Below are 18,606 nucleotides of genomic sequence, written 5' to 3'. Positions count from 1 at the left end.
TTTGTCTGTGGAATAATTGTTGAAATGTTCACAATAAGACCTGGAACGTGCTGAAAACAATCTACAGGGTCAATTTTGAGTTCATGTTGACTTTAAATTCTACTTCCAAGGAGCAGGAAGAAGGTATCACTGTAAAAAAACATGGCAATGCTGATAAATGTAGCAGGACAGCTGTTTGAGCTCGTTATGATACGGGGCATGTGATACTACCATGAATATCTGCTTTTTTCTAAGCCTCAACATTACAGGAAAAAAATAACATGGTGTCTGTGTTTGCAGTGTCAGTCAAATCCACTGATAAAATAGAGCTCAGGGCGTAACCTCTGGACCCCGCTCATATCAAACAGTGAGATGTGACTCAATGATCCAAACGTTCAGCTCCTGTTCTGACACTCTCAATGTGGAACACATCTACAAATGAATTAACAACACTGGGGTCAGAGGTTAAAGTGTTTAATCACACTGTGCCCGTGGGGCTAGTGCCATGGCCTTGTCCAGCTGTGCCTCAATCAATTTAAATGCCTCATCATCATGAGGACGGCACCACAGGGCACAGGCTCAGGGGTCAACAGAGCAGCCATCTCATGAAATATTGACCCCTATGAGAAATGGGGTTCATGGAACTTGAATGGCGTGAATGTGACGGAGCAAGATGTAGTGTCATGAAGGAGGGAGGGAAATATGAGGGTGAAGAGGATGTGACTGCAGTTAAAATGCAGTTGCGTTGATAAACAGCATCTGTGGTCGATCACATTCTATATGCAACAGTTCAAAGCTGCGATCAGACTCTGACTCCACTACTACAGGATTGGGCATCATTTTTTAAAGAAAAATCACAAATAAAGTCAGCAATGAGATCATAGACAGCAATGAGTTTGCACATGAAGAGTTCAATCTTTCTGTCCTGAGAAGAGTTTAGAGTCTTTAGACTTTAAGAAAACAACCTCAACAATGTCTCAAACTGTGCTCAGATTTGACCAAAGAGTCAAGGCCCGTTCACACCAAGGACAATAACGATAATGATAAAGATATAACATTTTAAAATTCATTCTAAATTTAAAAGAATAGCAGAGTCCACATCACGACTATAACGACAATGACACAGAGGAATGATATCGTTGAAACAGCTTCCAAAATTATTTATGAACAATAAAAACATGGACAATCAGAATTCATCCTGCTTTAAAAAGTTCAAGCATTTAAAATGGAAGATGGCAATTGCACATGCTTATGATAAATAGATTGTTATTGTGCCTCGGTGTGGATGCTAATATAGCTATTGTTACTTTTATAGCTATCGTTCTCGGTGTGAATGGGCCTTCAGATATATGAACTCTCATTTCTCATTTCTTAGAAGACCAAATTATGTATGTTTCTATTAATATTTATCCAAAGAAATTATAGGAGGAACATACAGTATGATACATAGCGAAATGTAAATGAGATATAATAATGTTATATAGTTCCATTACATGTTGTGGGTAATGAAAGAGAAAGCTCCCCAAAGAAAATAAATAAATATAATAGAATATTAATGAAAAATAAATAAAGTGTGATATATGGTGCTTTTAACCACTAAATACATAATTCATTGCTCCCTCAGAGTTGAAATTCTAAAAATTCGAAACTCTCGAACATCTACAGCACATTTGCACGTCAAGATGTTTCAACATAATCTAACAAAACACCTTCTGCTGGCACACAACACATCCAGAGCACCTATCATAACATCTAACCCTGAGAACTGCACGTCTTCTTCCAAAAGACAGTTGGAGGAAAAACAGACAGCTTATTTCTTTTGGTCATCTGGTTCACTTGAGTATTACGACCAGGTTCTCAAACAAAAAACACCTTCGACTTAAAGCCCCCCCATGTCGATTTACTTCTGAGTGAAATAAATAAAGAAACACTTGTGAGTACTCTTCTTATGATAGTAGCAGAGAAAGCGTGGTGGGCTCTGGAACATTCTGTTTCTGTTCACTCCACACGTTTACATATTTACCATTAAGCACCGTGGCAAAACTGGGCATGTGTTTGTCCTGGCATGTGCAACCTGAAACAGAGGGAGAGGGCAAGCCAAGAGGGAAATGGAAAACAAGAGAGAGCAGAAGTTGGCTTTGTCTTACAAAAAAAAAAACAGATGCAGTAGCTGCAGTACCAAAACACATTTCCAGGACAGGAGATCTAATCCCGTTGACCCCTCTTCTCTCTCACTCTTTACGCCCTCGAGCAGTTGTTTGCTGCTGCAGTTGTTCTGTTGTGGTAGACAGTTCAGCAGTTTCTCTACTTGCCATATTTGTTCTCTAATTGCTCTCTAAGTGTCATATTATACATTTTGTATGAGATAATTTTTCTCCCTGAGGTCCACTTACAAGTGACGGTATAATTTTGTTTTTATAATTTACAACCCTTTCTCTGACACTTAAGGCAAGTTTACACCAAGGATGATAACTATAACAATATCTGTAAAGATTTAATAATAAATCTGATTCCAATTTTTTTTTTCTCCAGCCAATCAGAATGTAAAGAGCTCTGACATTTAAAGGGGTCATATGATGCGATTTCTATTTTTCCTTTTCTTTAGTGTGTTATGTGGCTATTTGTGCATGAATAAGATCTGCAGGGTTACAAAGCTCAAAGTCTCCCACAAAAGGATTTATTCTATCTAAAAGAGAAGGTTGATACAGACCGGGCTAAAACGCCTCATTCAAACACGCCCCCACATCTCTACGTCACGATGTGGAAATATCTGCGTAATGCCGCCCAAATGTTCATGCAAAGAAAGAAGGCGTGGTTTCAGGAACCGCAGTAGTGTTGATGCAGCCATGTCAGGGAGACGCTGCGTGTTTCTGTGCGAAAGCAAACGCACTTTATTTGGCCTTCCGAAAGTAGATGCAATGAGGAATCACTGGTTAAGATTTAACAGCACAATCCAGATGTTCGAATTTTTGCAACGCATTTTATGGACGACAGTTTTGTTTATTCCACACCGCTCTGTCCCTTCTCTGAGAAGCGGGCTGATCTTTTCCTGTTTTTATGAAGCCCCGCCCTCAGAAATAGGCGATGGGCTCTGATTGGCTAGCTAGCCCAGTGTGTTGTGACTGGCTAAACCGCCTCTAGTACGTGTCTAAATGTCCCGCCCCTTACCTCAGCGGCATGTGCTCCGGTTGTATTGTAAACAACGGCTCCATTAATATCGCTTATCAGTTTGAGCCCGATTGAGAAGCAGAGGATATTATTGAAGAGGATCATGCAAAACCTGTGCAAGCACGGCTTTTAATAGTAGGCCTATGTTTTTTGTTTGTTGTCGTCTCATACTTTTAGATATGCTGTTATTTGTAAATGCTACTGCTTATGTTAGCTTTTAATATACGGTTTTATCCTGATTAAAGCTTTAATACAGTACGGCAACTGCACGCGGGTCCATGTTTAACGCTTCTCATAGCTATGTGAAATTAAGTGTATAAATGGAAGAAGCCCCCAGGGGGGCGCCAGCACGTGTCAAGGGGGGCTCGAGCATCAGTTAATTCAGAGACGTTCCCTTGAGAATTTATGAATATGCGTTAACAAATCTTTAGCCATCCACTAGGGAGAAATCTGACTGCCACTGCTAGTCGACAGTTAGAGCAGAGTTAGCTCGAGTATCAGTCACGCTCAGTGTTGCCAAGTCCGCTGTTTTCCTGCAGAATTGGGCTACTTTAACACTTGCCGCGTTTTGTATATTTGGGCTAGTTTTGTAGCAATTAGGCGGGCTTTGTTGTGAAAACCTGGCAACCCTGGTCACACTTATTGACAGTGTAAGATGATTTACGGTTAGCCGTGTCGGAAATCCAACCACGGATTGGCATGTTGTTATCTCAGAAACAGGCTCAGCCATCACATTAAATCTGGTAAACTGGTTATATATTTATGTTTCAGTATAATTACGCACGCTATACCAGGGGCGGTTCTAAACCCTTTTTAGGTGGGTTGACAAGTATTCTTGTAAGCACAGTCGGGTGTTTTAAGTGAATGTAAACAGTGAAGAAAATATAAAATGTACATCAGTATAACGGATCCGTGCATTACTTATGTAAATAATTTTAATCAAAAAGAGCAAAAGAAAAATTGTTCGCTGCTTTAATAGCCATATTCTGTTACACCAAATACACCAAATAATGATCTTTAAAATAGCATCATATGACCCCTTTAAAGCAGCAGACGACATAACTGCAGTGTGTGTTTATAATAAGCAGAATGTTAACATCCGTTGGAGTGGATGCTATAGTTATCATTATAGTTATTTATATAGTTATCATTCTTGGTCTGAATGAGTCTTTACATCATGTTGTCACTCAAAATTTTGCCATCCTTTACTCACCCTCCACTTGTTCTAAACCTGAAAATAAATAAATAAATAGACTAATAAATAAATACTGTGGAAGTCGATGGCTACCGTCAACTGTTTGTTTACCAGCATTTTTCAAAATATCTTCTTTTGTGTTCAATGGAAGAAAGAAACTCATACAGCTTTCGAACAAATGAAAGGTGAGAAAATGATGACAATGTCAATTTTTTGGGTGAACTATCCCTTTAACATTCTTATTTGCATATTTGCAGTGTCAGTGTCATTCATTGGACGAATGCAGCATGCGACCTGTTTACATAACGGCTCTAGCATTGCGCATCCTTTATTTATCTATTATTGCAGACTGCCTTTCCTGAATGGACTTTTCAGACTATAAAGGTCTGCACTGAAATTCACATGTTTTCCGTCACCATTTGACACTTTTTTTTCTCTCAAATGCTGAAATGGCGGTTTATACAATGTGCCGTGTTTCTGTGACCATCCAAAGCATGTGATGAACCACATGATTGGGTGTCTGTTGCTAATCATCCAGCCATAACACTCTAACACGGCATCATTTCACACTGTACATGTTTATGTAGGGTTAACTACAACGTTAAGTTAACGACAAGTGAGAAACGTTCTTTTACGGGGTTTCAAACACCAATAACTCCGGGTTAAGCACAATGTGAAAAACCATAAGAGTTGTCAGAAGCTTAGTGATGGTGACACTGAAGTAATGCGATCGTAGTTTAGTTTGTTCATAGCCTACATTTAAAAATCCAATTGGGTTTTTGCCGTGGGAACCAGGGTGATACGAACCTCTGGGTTGGCCTACAAAAATATATCATCACTGTATTGCTCTATTACAGACCTCCATGATTGTGGCAGGTTTACAAAGCTGAAAAGTGCTGTTCAAACTGTTTAAATGATGAGAGGATCTGTTAAAAATTTCAGTTGTTTCTAACTGCCATTTTTGACATTGAGGGCACAAAGTCTCAGACAGTATTTTTGAGCGCCAAATCTGATAAGTACACTGCCATAACCGCTGGTCTTACTGTCTGAGAGATGCGATCAATGCTACAGGCGTCAGAGGTTTTAAAGTGGGACCTGTGGCCTTTGGAGAAATCCAGAGTGATGGATGGACATCATTCTTCATATCTCGTCTCCTCTCCCAAACACTTTTGCTCTCATTTACCTTGTCTCTTTCTACCCTGGAATGATTTTCAGCTGGTGATAAAGGGACGCACTCACCTCTTTCTGTACCCTGTGTTTTTGATGTGTGGCACCCCTGGAGCGCTAACCGCAGATTAGGGGAAATGGGTGCGGGAGAGCAAGATGGCTGCCGGAGGGCCCAGTGGGGTGATTTTAGTGATGAGTGAAGATTGGGTTTCAAAGTGATTGAGAAATGCTACACAAGCGAGGTCTACGGTGAACACCGGGGAAAAGACGGGGGCGTGGATCCGTGGGTCATGTGTTACCGCCCCGGGCAGAAAGAGAGGCCATTTAGTGGCCATTTTAACAATGATGGAATGGCAGGTACCACCTCAGCACCTGCATTCGAGACAGTCAGAGAAGGTCACACAATCTCTCTGTACCCCTGGGTGGTCTCTGTGGTCATTTAAACACCCGAGTATACAGATGACATAATGTGATGCATTCTGTGAGGTCTACAAGGTTCCTTTCGGGAAGCAGTTTAGCTCAAAAATTATTTTTCACGCAATTACTAACACTAACATTACTAATCCTAACACAACCTGAATATGAAAAAGTTAACAAGGAGGTCTATAATACTTGAATAAAAATATATGTGAGCATTCTTTTTGATCCCCCCCAAAAAAAATGCAATTTGAAATCTTCCACAGACATTTTGAAAAAATGGGAAAAAAAACTGACCCCAAACATTTGATCTATAGTCAACTTTAAATTGATAAATCAACAAAATAATTATATATTTATTCACTGATGAAACTGATCATTGATTCAATTATATGCCTAATTCTAAATGTCTGTTAATGGAGGAAGATTTAGAAATGTGGTCATACTAACCAGCCATTCCAAAACAAGTTGTTTCATCACTCATCAGAAGTACAAGCAACCGTTCAGGAAATGTAGTACCAGCAATAATTCTAAAAGCTGAATAGCTAATCAACACTATGTTATATTATGGATTCGGGTGTCTCAACCAGACTTTCTGAACCAGGGTCTAGCAATCAAACAGTTTCACGAAAAAGACCATCATGCCAAATAGAACAGCACCAAACCAACACGAACCAGCAATGGAAGCCATGATGTAGGTGAGATTTTGCTTGTTAACTTACGGGGAGATGCCACAGATTCTCCAGAGCCTTCACAGCCGTCCTCATCATCACATTCACCACTGCTATCTCCACTGCCTCTCTCATCCCAGGACTCCCTGTGCCCCACACCCGGCATGACCTCTTGAATCTCCTAAAAAGAAAAAGGAAAAACACAAATATCAGATCAGTATTCATCAGTATAAAATGTAGACGTGTACATTACACATAGAACCAAATCAGATACATCTAATTCTGAACAAGTGACTGTGTGTGTTGGAATAAACAACATGATAACACCATGGTACTATCTGTACCAAATGCCGTTTCGACAATGGATATTCAGATACGTTGTGCTCAATTAACTGTTTTTAATTTTGGACACTGGTTAAGATTATTGTTTCACTTCTTGAGACGGCTAGCATAACCAGAGGGTTAACTGACAGGTCTGGCCCAGGCATATCTGTGAACAGAGGGAATTTGGCATTTCTAAATGAAGTCGTGGACACCTCCAGCACTGGGTTCGGGCTAGAGCTGCTCCAGAGGACGGGTGAAACTGGTTTTCTATAGCACAAGCAGGGATGGGCAGTATTTCAGATACATGTATTTAAAATACGTATTTGAAATACAAAATTCTATTTTGTACTTTAAAGCCTTTGGAAAAAAATCAAATGTAATGTGTATTTAAATACATTTAAGATTAGTATTTTTGTATTTTCAAAATACATAATGTACCTTGTGCAAGTCAACTAGTTCAGGCACGCCCCCTCCTCCCAACCCCAACATTCATCATGTGAGCTGCAGCTGTACAGCTCCACTCAGCATTGGGTGAGCGACTTTTCTGGAATGAGGATGTCATGGTCAATTGTACTTGTTGACTAAAGTTAAAGGGGTCCTATTATGCTCTTTTACAAAGTCTTGATTTTGTTTTGGGGGTGTACTAGAACAGGCTCTCATACTAGGTTGATCGAAAAACACATTATTTTTCACATATTTTACATTATTACAACACCTCTCTCCCCAGTCTGGCATCAACGGCTCAAATAGTTCCTCTATCAAATGAAAGCCCGCCTTCTGAAATATGAAATGTGCTGTGATTGGTTAGCTGGGCCAGTGTGTGTTGTGATTGGCACCACAAATTCTGTGACCTGGTCAGTAAATGTCATGCCCCTTACCATAGCCGCCTGTGAGCTTCAGTGTAAATATTGCGTCAATATCAAATAAATTTGAGCGTGATTTAAACCCAGATGATTGTAACCACTCTAAGGTCGTCTGCCTTGGGAAAGCTAGCGTGTCTCCGACATAGTGATAATAACACTCAATGCCTTCTCTAGTGCAGCTCAACCAGGTCTCGTCCCATTCGTCGATATTTGTGATATCAATATATGCGTTGTAGTCCAAACGAGTCGTTCGTTGTAGTTTTTGAAATGTGTTTTCTATTAAATAAAATATCTCCTTTTGAAGTGGACTTTGTAGCTTTGTAACTTTGCAGATCTTTTTTATGCTCAAACAGCAACATTACAGACTAACTAAAGTTGAAAAAGTGAATACCTTTAAAATAGTGTATCGTTTGCCTTCAGTTAACATGAAAGAATAAAAGAGCACCAACAAGGGAAAAAAAATAGAGTTAGCCAATCAGTTCTGATTAATCGGTGTTAATCGGTTGTTGTTGTTTTATCAACTAGCTTGTCAAATGTGTTTAAAGCATTACTGCATATTAGGGCTGGATGAAATGACAATACATAATTTGGCGATGATATAAAGTGTGAATAGTTCAGTCAAGTGTGAATTGATTGAACTTTTTCTAAATCAAAGTTTTTCAAAATAAAAAGGCCTATCGGGGTAAGCAAATATATCCATGCAGCTTTTAGTGGGAAAACGTTGGAGTGGAAAAAGAAGCATGGACGAATGGTTGAGTAATAGAGTAATAGAGTGTGATGTGTTTGGTGCAGCTGCACTTACACCACAAAAAATCTTCAGGTTTTGGTTTTATTGTTTGTTTATTTTTGTTTTATGTTTTTTTTGTTTTGTATTTCCTACAGGGCAGGGGAAAGGAAGAGGTATGTAAAATGGAAACGGAATTTTCTAAGCAATTTGGACACGTTTTTTTTTTCAGAATAGGTCCAGATAGATTTCCCCCTATAGGGATGCCTACATTGGATAGCCAATTTCACATGTATTTTGTGTATTTTTCAAAAATCAAAACACTGTATTTGTATTTAAAAAAAAAAATTCCACACAGTATTTTGTATTTGTATTTTAAATACATTTTCATGTATTTATGCCCATCTCTGAGCACAAGCAAAAATATTTTTAACCTACACACACAAAATATACATACAGTGGGGTCAAAAACTCAACCTGGAAATAATCATAGAGACATTTTCACTAGTGGTCTCAGACTTTTGGACCCCATTACAGGCCTATAGACAGTCAAATCCACTCCACTGCCATATGAATCTTTCCACTGACATTTCACTAGATTTTCCTTCTCGTGCAGTACAAGATTTTGAGCTTAGGCGGTTAAAGAATTTGATTTGAATCTTTCACTACCTGCTGGGGACTAAATGTCACAACACACTCCCTATATACAATTCTTTGAAAGTCACTTTGCACAGAAGTGCCCACTGAGGAAATAAATGTCAATGTAAAGGTCAAACTCGCATAACCCTTTAACCTTTGAGTCAGCACAATCAAGCTGCACACGCTAGCCGTGACCTTTCACCCCCTGCCCAGGGCTTACGAGTCAGCTAGAGATGTGAAGCTATAGATAAATATAGCAGGTTGGCCAGGAGCTAGACAGACAGATAAATATAGACGATATTAATGGACAGTAATGACAACGGCTCCACACACATGGTTCAACCCTCACTGCTTGGCTTTCTAACTTTGTCCTGACAAAGCACATGGACGCCTTTCAAAAACGGCCACGTGCAGATTGACGCAAATGCAGAAGATGACTCGTAACCTCGACTGGTGCTCTAGGGAATGTGTTTCATCACTGCAAATTCACCATCATGCACAAACTCAAACCTTTTCTATTCCTTACTAAAGACCTCATACGGAAGCACTGATTTCATTCATATTTTTAGATCAGACTGATTTTGTTTTTTTCCAGTCTGAGAAGCCTGATCAAATTGCAAAGCCACAAACCCAAAAACCATTGAAGTAACTATTTCCAATACACACGAGAGCGTCATGAAGCTGCATTTCTCATGTGTACCAGTCTTGTTATTGGTAAATAACCAACTAATCTATTAAAAATCATTTTTGTTAACCTAAAGCTGAAATAAAATGCAGTATAAATATTAGTTGAAAAACTTAAACTTAAGAAATAGAAAATTTGAAATGTCACCTTGGCACCTAACTGAAATAAAACAAGTTAAAGTCAAAGTACTAAAATTACTTCAACTAAAACTGAAATAAAAATAAATCTAAATAGAAAATAAATAGAAATATTAAAAACAAAGCCCATTAAAAAATATTATAACAAACTAAAATTAAAAGTTAAACTGAAAATATAAAAAAGCTAATTCAAAATATTAATAAATACTTATAATAGTATACCAATAATGCTATAATAATATTGATGTATACCTTAGTATTTTTAATTTTACAGCTTTCAGGATTCACAACAACATTCTATGAGAGTTTCTAAATCTGTGAAGGTCTTTCTAAATCGATGCACCGCAAATCATTTACAAACATGTACAGTCTTCATCAGTTGTTCTCAACTGGTTTTTCTTCAGGACCCAGATTTCAAGTTGTGATCAGGTACTATAATGGTTTATCATACAAAATGTACATAAAATGTCAATAAAATTAGAAATGCATTTAATATTACCAATAACTGCATAGGCCTAACAATTTGCACAATTATTAATATGTCAAGTTTCGAAGTAATGAATCAGATTTCAATTTGAAATTAACAACAAAATATTTACGGAACTAATAATAATAATAATAAAGCTTATTTTATGTTCAAGGGAAAAGTAGGTGGCAAAAGCAAATAATAACTCCCATACAATCATGTTACATGGTTATGGGGAGTTATTTATTGCATTTACCTTCTAATTTTTTTTCCACTGCTGATCGTGACATTATTAGACATTATTAGACATGTGAGCCATTTGTGGGTCGCGACCCACAGATCTAGAGGTTGAGTGTACAAATTGCAGGTAAAATACGTCTCGTAATGCCTCATCTGAAACTCCCGGTCATGATGACAGATGCTTTTCAGCATTCTGATGCCAACCCTATTCCTGTCTGCTAATCTATTTCATTGGTAGGTACATAGTACTCCTGCATTGAGAACATGCCCTGCTGCACTATCAATAGACATAATGCACACTCGCTCAGCTCAGCCCAGTACAGATACAAACACACACACCTCCTCAACCCCAGCATATTGAAACATATAATGGAAACATCATGAAAACAGGATTTTCTCTGCTCTATGGAAATAAACGAGTTGGATGTACTATACAGTCATACAGCAACACTGTTTCCCAGCCTACATGATTTTAGTGGAACTGTTTATGATTTCACACAAATCAAGAAATGTGCAACACAGAACTATACAACACAGTCTTTCCTAGCTGAGTAACAGAATAAATATATAGTTCAGTCATGAAACTCTAGTTGGCGCAGGTGACAGGTTGTTAAATGTAACCAATGATATTCAGAGAGTTAAACGCTGTAAAGTTGGGCATTTTAACATGGGGAGTCTATGGGATTGACTCCCTTTTGCAGCCAGCCTCTAGCGGTCAGTCGATGAATTACAGTTTAAGTCACTTCCTTGTTGGCTTCACGAGAGAGAGCGGGAGGTTGCCGCTCGGTCGTGACCCACCAGAGAAGCACAGATCTAGAGGCTGAGTGTACAAGTAAAGTGTGCAGGTAGAGTTCTTCTCATAATGTCTCATCTGAAACTCCCGGTCATGATGACAGTTGCTTTTCAGCATCCTGATGCCAAACCTATTCCTGTCTGCTAATCTATTTCATTGGTAGGTACATAGTACTCCTGCATTGAGAACATGCCCTGCTGCACTATCAATAGACATAATGCACACTCGCTCAGCTCAGCCCAGTACAGATACAAACACACACACCTCCTCAACCCCAGCATATTGAAACATATAATGGAAACATCATGAAAACAGGATTTTCTCTGCTCTATGGAAATAAACGAGTTGGATGTACTATACAGTCATACAGCAACACTGTTTCCCAGCCTACATGATTTTAGTGGAACTGTTTATGATTTCACACAAATCAAGAAATGTGCAACACAGAACTATACAGTAGTTATACTCTAGTTGGCGCAGGTGACAGGTTGTTAAATGTAACCAATGATATTCAGAGAGTTAAACGACTTGGCACAGCTGATTGGTTCATGCTGCACATGCAGCCAATGCGCTTACTGCCTTGCATTTATATGGCTGGCTAGCATTCACTAGAGATTCCTGCAGCGCGCTTTCAGAGTTTCTCTGAAACCCTTTACCTTCCCCAGCTCCAACTGTATAGATCTGCTACGGGTTATTTTATATGCTATTTGTGCAGCCGCAGTATGTCTCAAATACTCATGGCACCGTCTCGCCATATGCATTGGCAGTAGCAAGTTCCTGTACTTGCTTGCAGCAGCAGCAGCAGCAATAATCTACAACTACAGCAATAACCAACAGCAGCAGCAATTCAGCAGCAGCGTAGCAGATCTATTCCACCAAGACCAAATACACTAACATTGTCATATCCATCACCATGCTAAAATCTTCAGAGAGTTGTCATGATTGAACTTTTGTTAACCAAAATGAGAATAAGGAGTGGCTGTTCACAAATGACTTGCATTTTTGCACAATTCTTAATAGAAAGTTCCCAAACAAAGCTTAAGTTTATTCTCAACATGAACAGACAAGTGCCGTTTTGAGTCGGAAGCTCTTCATGTGACTATTCTTCTTTATCAGACTATTAAAACCATGTCTAATTACCAAAAAACGTAAAGAAAAGAAAAGAAAATGCTGTTCCTCAAGCAACTGAGAATTGATCCAATTAAAGGAACAGATTGAAAGTGCACAATTCTATTTGTATTGAAGTCATATTACACTACAGTAATTGCTGAAGAAATGCAGATGGATTTCCAGTAAATATGAAACAGCATGCAATATGATGTGTTAATAGCCAACTATCCACAGTTGCAAGGTACTACTCAATTCTAATTTAACTTTATTTACACCTATATGTTTTTGATTTAATTTGTATGTAAAGCAAAAGTTTGCCTATTCTGCACACTTTTGCTTAATTCAATCATTCAGAAATATTCAGGTTTATGCAGCCACAACTATGAGCACATTAGCATTAAGACCGCCCACGTTTATCCTCCAAACAATAACATGAAGTCAGAGCTTGCCAATCATAATGGAGGTCATTTACATACAAACAAAAACAGCCCATATAAAATGGTCAGAAGTGAGATGAAAATGGTCATTCAAAACTAAAAACAACATTATGAGTAGACTTAAAATGCTACCAAAAAAATAGAATATGACATTTTAAATGATACTCTGACTCAGTAAACCAAATAAACTGAATTTTACTTGAAGACATCAAACCAACCATTCCAACAAAAGAAATAAAATGTGCAAACAGAACAACTAATAAAGTTTGCCTCATCTGTGCTTCATGTAGTCCATTAGATCCAATAAAAGTCAACCACTGCTTATAAACAAATCTCAGAAACGAATATTTTTTATCAAAGCCCTTACAGACCAATTAACCTTGCAATCATGCAAAGTAGTCAAATGAATAATTTAATTACATATGCCTGTGTTAATGGACTGGCTGGCAGTGTCGTGACTGAGTCAGCAAACCTATGGAGATCTCCACCAATACTAAAACGCATTAAAGAGGGAGTGCTCTGGACTCATTTCCCGTTAAAGCTCTCTAATTAGACACACTATAAAGAATTAATTAAAGAATGAAAGACTGCAGTGACCATGGTTATGGTTTATTAACTTGCTGAAGGCTCAGTTATCTCAGCCTCTCTTTCTAATCCTGTAAATGACAAGCAATGCTATACATTTTTTGAACTAGAAATGCCAAGATTGACACGTTAGATTGAGTGTCAAGAGAAACTTTGTTTCACAAACTGAAACCCAAGTCAAAATTATTGTTTACGCAATCAACCATGGGTCGCGGAAGCGGGGGCCTGGGCCTGGGTTACTTTTTAGGTCATGGGCTACAAAAACAAAAAAAAAAAACATAGGATATATAGGCTCATATGTATGCACGTTTAATCGTTAAAAGATCGCGATCTCGATTAAAACACACGCGATCTTATTAATAAATGATGGTGATTCCGCTATGTCTATTAAACCTTTGAAAACACAATCACATCGGAATATTTAAACCTGCTTTTGCGCAGCCGCTGATCCAGATAGAGCAGCGCGCTCATCATGTAGCCTAAGCTTTATGTTTGAAACAGTCTATACAAACAGTCTACTTACACAGTAGGCTACATTTCTATGTTGCAAACATTAAATAATAACGAAAGTATTTGGAGAAAAGTTTTTAATCCGGATATAGACTCTGATGTTGCGGCAGCCTCGATCAAAACGAGTAATTAACCTTTGGAACTAATGATAAGCTTCAAATATGGTGTTAACGTAACTGATGATATTCAGAGAGTTAAACGACTTGGCACAAGCTGATTGGTTCATGCTGCATATGCAGCCAATGAGCTTACTGTCTTGCATTTATATGGCTGGCTAGCATTCACTAGAGATTCCTGCAGTGCGCTTTCAGAGTTCTCTGAAACCCTCCACCTTCCCCAACTCCACCTCTATAGATCTGCTACGGGGTTATTTTATATGCTATTTGTGCAGCAGCAGTATGTCTTCAATACTCATGGCACCGTATCGCCATATGCATTGGCAGTAGCAAGTTCCTGTACTTGCTTGCAGCAGCAGCAATAATCTACAAATACAGCAATGACCAACAGCAGCAGCAATTCCGCCAAGACCAAATACATTAACTTTGTCATATCCATCACCATGCTAAAATGATCCGAGAGTTGTCATGATTGAAATAAAACATTTTGTCAGAAACTCTAATTACATATTTTGTTTGGTTGTCAGATGTTTGTTTTCAGAATCGTGGGAGAATCATAGCATAAAACATAGGCTAACATATCAGACATCTAACTAATTACCATCCGCGATCCATGCAATCAACAGCATATGAGCTTAACTTTCTGAACCTGGAATATTCAAAATAAAGGTGATGGATTTGATTCCTTGAGAACATTTAGACTTTCGATAATGGTCTCTGCCAATAAAGGTAATTAAAATTGTGCTTCTTAGACCAGGAGATCTAAATTATTACAGAACTAAAGATCAACCAACTTACAGGCATTTTTGAATATGGCTACCAGGACTGTGCAAACATGGAAGTCACATGGGACATCTAACTCACACTTTACATACTCCATAAGGCAGACAGTATAAAGGGAGTTCAATATGCAACTAATATCATCGCCTGTGTGTGTCCCTCTCTTCCTGTTCACAAACGAACATGGCCAAAATTCACGTCCTACGAGAGCAACAATCACAGCTAGTCCAGACATCTGCTCGAAGATGTCTCCAAAGTGAGATCGGACAGCCTCCAGGTTAAATACTGCAATGGGAAACTTTCCTGCAAGGGTCACTATTGAGACAAGTTCATTTGAACATCTAGATGAATGTTTTTTGTTGTTTTTTTCACTGCAAAAACTAATTTTCTTACACCTTGTTGCTCAATGAAAATATTTAAACATCCTTATTAAAATGCATGTTAGGCTCACATATTTACATTTATGCTTAAAACAAGAACAACAAAGCTTAATTCAAAATATACATTAAACTACAGTTCAAAATTTGGGGTTGGTATTACTTTTTTTTTTTTTTAGAAGTCTCTTATGTTCACCAAGGCTGCATATATTTGAACATAAATGTAGTAAAACAGTAATGTTGTGAAATATTATTACAATTTAAAATAACTCTTCTCTATTTGAATATATTTTAAATGTAATTTATTCCTGTGATGGCAAAGCTGAATTTTTGTGCTGCTTGCTTATCAATCTATCTACCTACCTACCTACCTATATTTATTTATTTATTGTGAAAATGGTTATACTTTTTTCACTGGATTCTTTGATAAATCGAAAGTTCAAAAGAACAGCATTTATTTGTTTTAGAATTGTTTGTAGCAATGTAGCCTTTACTGTCACTTTTGTTTAATTTAATGCGTCATTACTAATTAAAAATATTTCAAAAAGTAAATAAATTGGACCTCAAACTTTTTTTCTGAAAACAGAAATCTAATTTTGCTCAAGTAAATCTATCTTGTTCAAAAGAAGTTTCATTTACTCCAAAATGATTTTTGATTATGGACATTTTTCTTGCATGTTGCAAGGTTTTTTATTTTTGTCACATTGATTGCTCTGCTCACGCACACATCTGATTGGTTAAAAATTGCTACAAACAAAGCGTGAACTCAGCTTGTCAGTTCCTGATCCTCTTTCCTTCTTCTACTCACTGTCTCCATGTATAAATTGAAAAAAAAAAAAAAAAGCAAACAAACCATCAGACTAACAAAAGACAAACTAAAGTATGTTCTGTTTAACTGGTAATGTCGCTTTGCACTGTATTTGTGTGGACAGTGGACAGAAGAATCGATTGACGGAATGAAGGAATTATGAACGATGAAAAGACTACATGAAATCCAATCTGTCCGTTTATACTTTCCATATCTGATTTTAATCGGATTTCAAACCACATACAGATGTGGTTTGGATCAGGGTTGTAAACATCAGATTTCATGTGTTTTGGTTTTTTATTTTGACTACAAAACAAACCAGGATTGAGTCAGTAAATTAAAAAAAATAATAATAATTTTACATTCAAAATCTGAAATTTGCTGCCTGTCTGAAAAAAGCCAGTGTCAAAAGCTTATTTGTCCAGTTTTAAACGATTATCTCATAGCTGATGTGCTAAAATAAGTAGTCTGTTAGTTTAGAGAGGTTCACAAACTGACATTTATTTGAATGAGCACTGTGCGATGTCCGAACTGATTGCACTATATTCTATGTATAATCGTTTTCTTAAATTCATTTTAAACCTCTTAAATCAATTTTTTTAATCATTTTCAAAGTTTTTAAATTCCTTGTTTTATTGTTGTGATTTTTTTTTTTCTTTTCTTTTATGTAAAGCACTTTGAATTACCATTGTGTATGAAATGTGCTATATAAATAAACTTGCCTTGCCTTGCCTTGCCTTGAAATAATGTCTCTCTTTTACACTGCGGAATCATCCAAAGAAAAATCAGCTACTAAGTCTGTAAAGGTTTTCAATGCACCAACTCCCAAACATAAATACAATAAACTTAAAAGACCTCAGACACTCAAATATACACACACGGGTCCAGTGAAATATACAAGATTAAATTCCTTCCCATGTCTCTTAAACTTAGTATTCACTGTAAAGCCTGAGTTTCCAGAGTGACCGAACCTCTAGGAAGGGCAGGTCAAGGTGTGTGTGTGTGTGTGTGTGTGTCCGTTCTCACCGCACGTGCTCAGTAAGTACACACAGACTGAGGGGTGCATGTGAGTGTGCACAGGAGTTTGGTTCATGCTTATGCTGACAAGCCTCTGAATTCCACAGCTAGAGTCCAAGGATTTCAACTCAATGCCAAATGGGCAAGACTTTGCGTTAGTGGCTAATAGCTCATGCTGCTTTGTTGAACAAACCCCAGCAGGGCTCAAGAAAACACATTCCAGGCGTTAATGACCAAAATGAGGGTAAAATATTGCATATTTACTGCACACTGGTATCCAGAGAGAGAACAAGAGAGAGAGGGAATGAAAAAGGGAGAGAAACAGACAGAAAGAGGGGGAGAGAAAGCGATCAGGTTTATAAATCTGTGTGAGAGCAGGACAATAGCTCACTGGAGAGCTGACAAACATGCAAGAAGACATTCTTAAGACATTAAAGGGCAACAGAGCAGCAGTGTGTGAGTGTTTGAGGCCAAGCTTTCTTTCTCACGACTCCCTGAAGAGGGTCTCTGCTGCTTAGGGTGAGCTCTGCGCTCTCATGAACACACACACACACACACACACACACACGCACACACAGGCAGGGTGTGTAGCTGACAGTCCCACCCTCACACAGCCAGACTCCATCACCTCATGAGGACCAGAACAAGAGACTGCTGACAGAAAGACGGAAAGAGAGACAGACAGATAGACAGACAAAAGTGACAGAGAGAAGCAGAAAAGAGACAATAGTCTGAGGTTAGTAAGATTTGTTTTAAAAGAAATTAATACTTTTCTTAAACAAGGATGCATTAAATTGATCAAAAGTGACATAAAAAATATAATGTTACAAAAGATTGCTATTTCAAAGCCTTTGAACTTTCTATTCATCAAAGAATCCCGGAAAAAAATGTAAGCAGCACTGTTTTCAACATTGATATTAATAAGGCTACGTCCACACGAAGCCAGAGCTTTACCTATCCTACCTTTTTTTTTTCCCTCGTCTCAAGAAATATCTGCGTCCACAATCACTTGATGTCTTCACAATAATGCTTGTTTTGTTTTTAAATCTGTCTGAATGGGAGGAAATTACATTCAACATCTAGCATCTAGTCCTCTAAGGGCTCATCCACAACTCAGCCAGAGTTTTCCCTATCCAAACTTTTGTTTTTCCTCGTTCTTCTGTAAACACGGCGCCGTCTCAAGAAATATCTGCGTACATACAAAACCACTGAAACCAGATTCGGTTGCCACTGAAACCACAAATGATGTAGTATACATGCCAGACCAGTATGTGGCACTGTAATTCTGCCACAGAGATACACTAAAAACGGAGAAGACGACTTTGTTCGCGTATTCAAACGATTCAAACAGACATGGAACAATACATTTATTAATCTGTGTTAATGTTAGTTAATAAA

At 38.0% G+C, this 18,606-nt stretch overlaps 1 protein-coding gene across 4 annotated transcripts in view; it reads right to left on the bottom strand.

The window, feature by feature from the left end:
• The window catches only part of LOC107671592 (glypican-5-like), a 125,808-nt gene that overhangs the window by 21,826 nt on the left and 85,376 nt on the right, over window positions 1–18,606 (bottom strand). For all 4 annotated transcript variants that reach the window (XR_001632222.1, XM_016464506.1, XM_016464505.1 and 1 more), the window contains one exon: window positions 6,649–6,778. Coding sequence is in view for 3 of the 4 variants with exons in the window: in XM_016464506.1 (XP_016319992.1) it covers window positions 6,649–6,778 (130 nt within the window). In the remaining variant the exon portion in view is untranslated. The remainder of the gene's footprint in view (window positions 1–6,648; window positions 6,779–18,606) is intronic.

The sequence above is a fragment of the Sinocyclocheilus anshuiensis genome, unplaced genomic scaffold (assembly GCF_001515605.1).
Source record: "Sinocyclocheilus anshuiensis isolate Anshui unplaced genomic scaffold, SAMN03320099.WGS_v1.1 scaffold1149, whole genome shotgun sequence".
Classification (NCBI taxonomy): Eukaryota; Metazoa; Chordata; class Actinopteri; order Cypriniformes; family Cyprinidae; genus Sinocyclocheilus; species Sinocyclocheilus anshuiensis.
The sequence above is the reverse complement of the archived record's forward strand: the minus strand, read 5'-3'. Positions and strand labels throughout refer to the sequence as shown.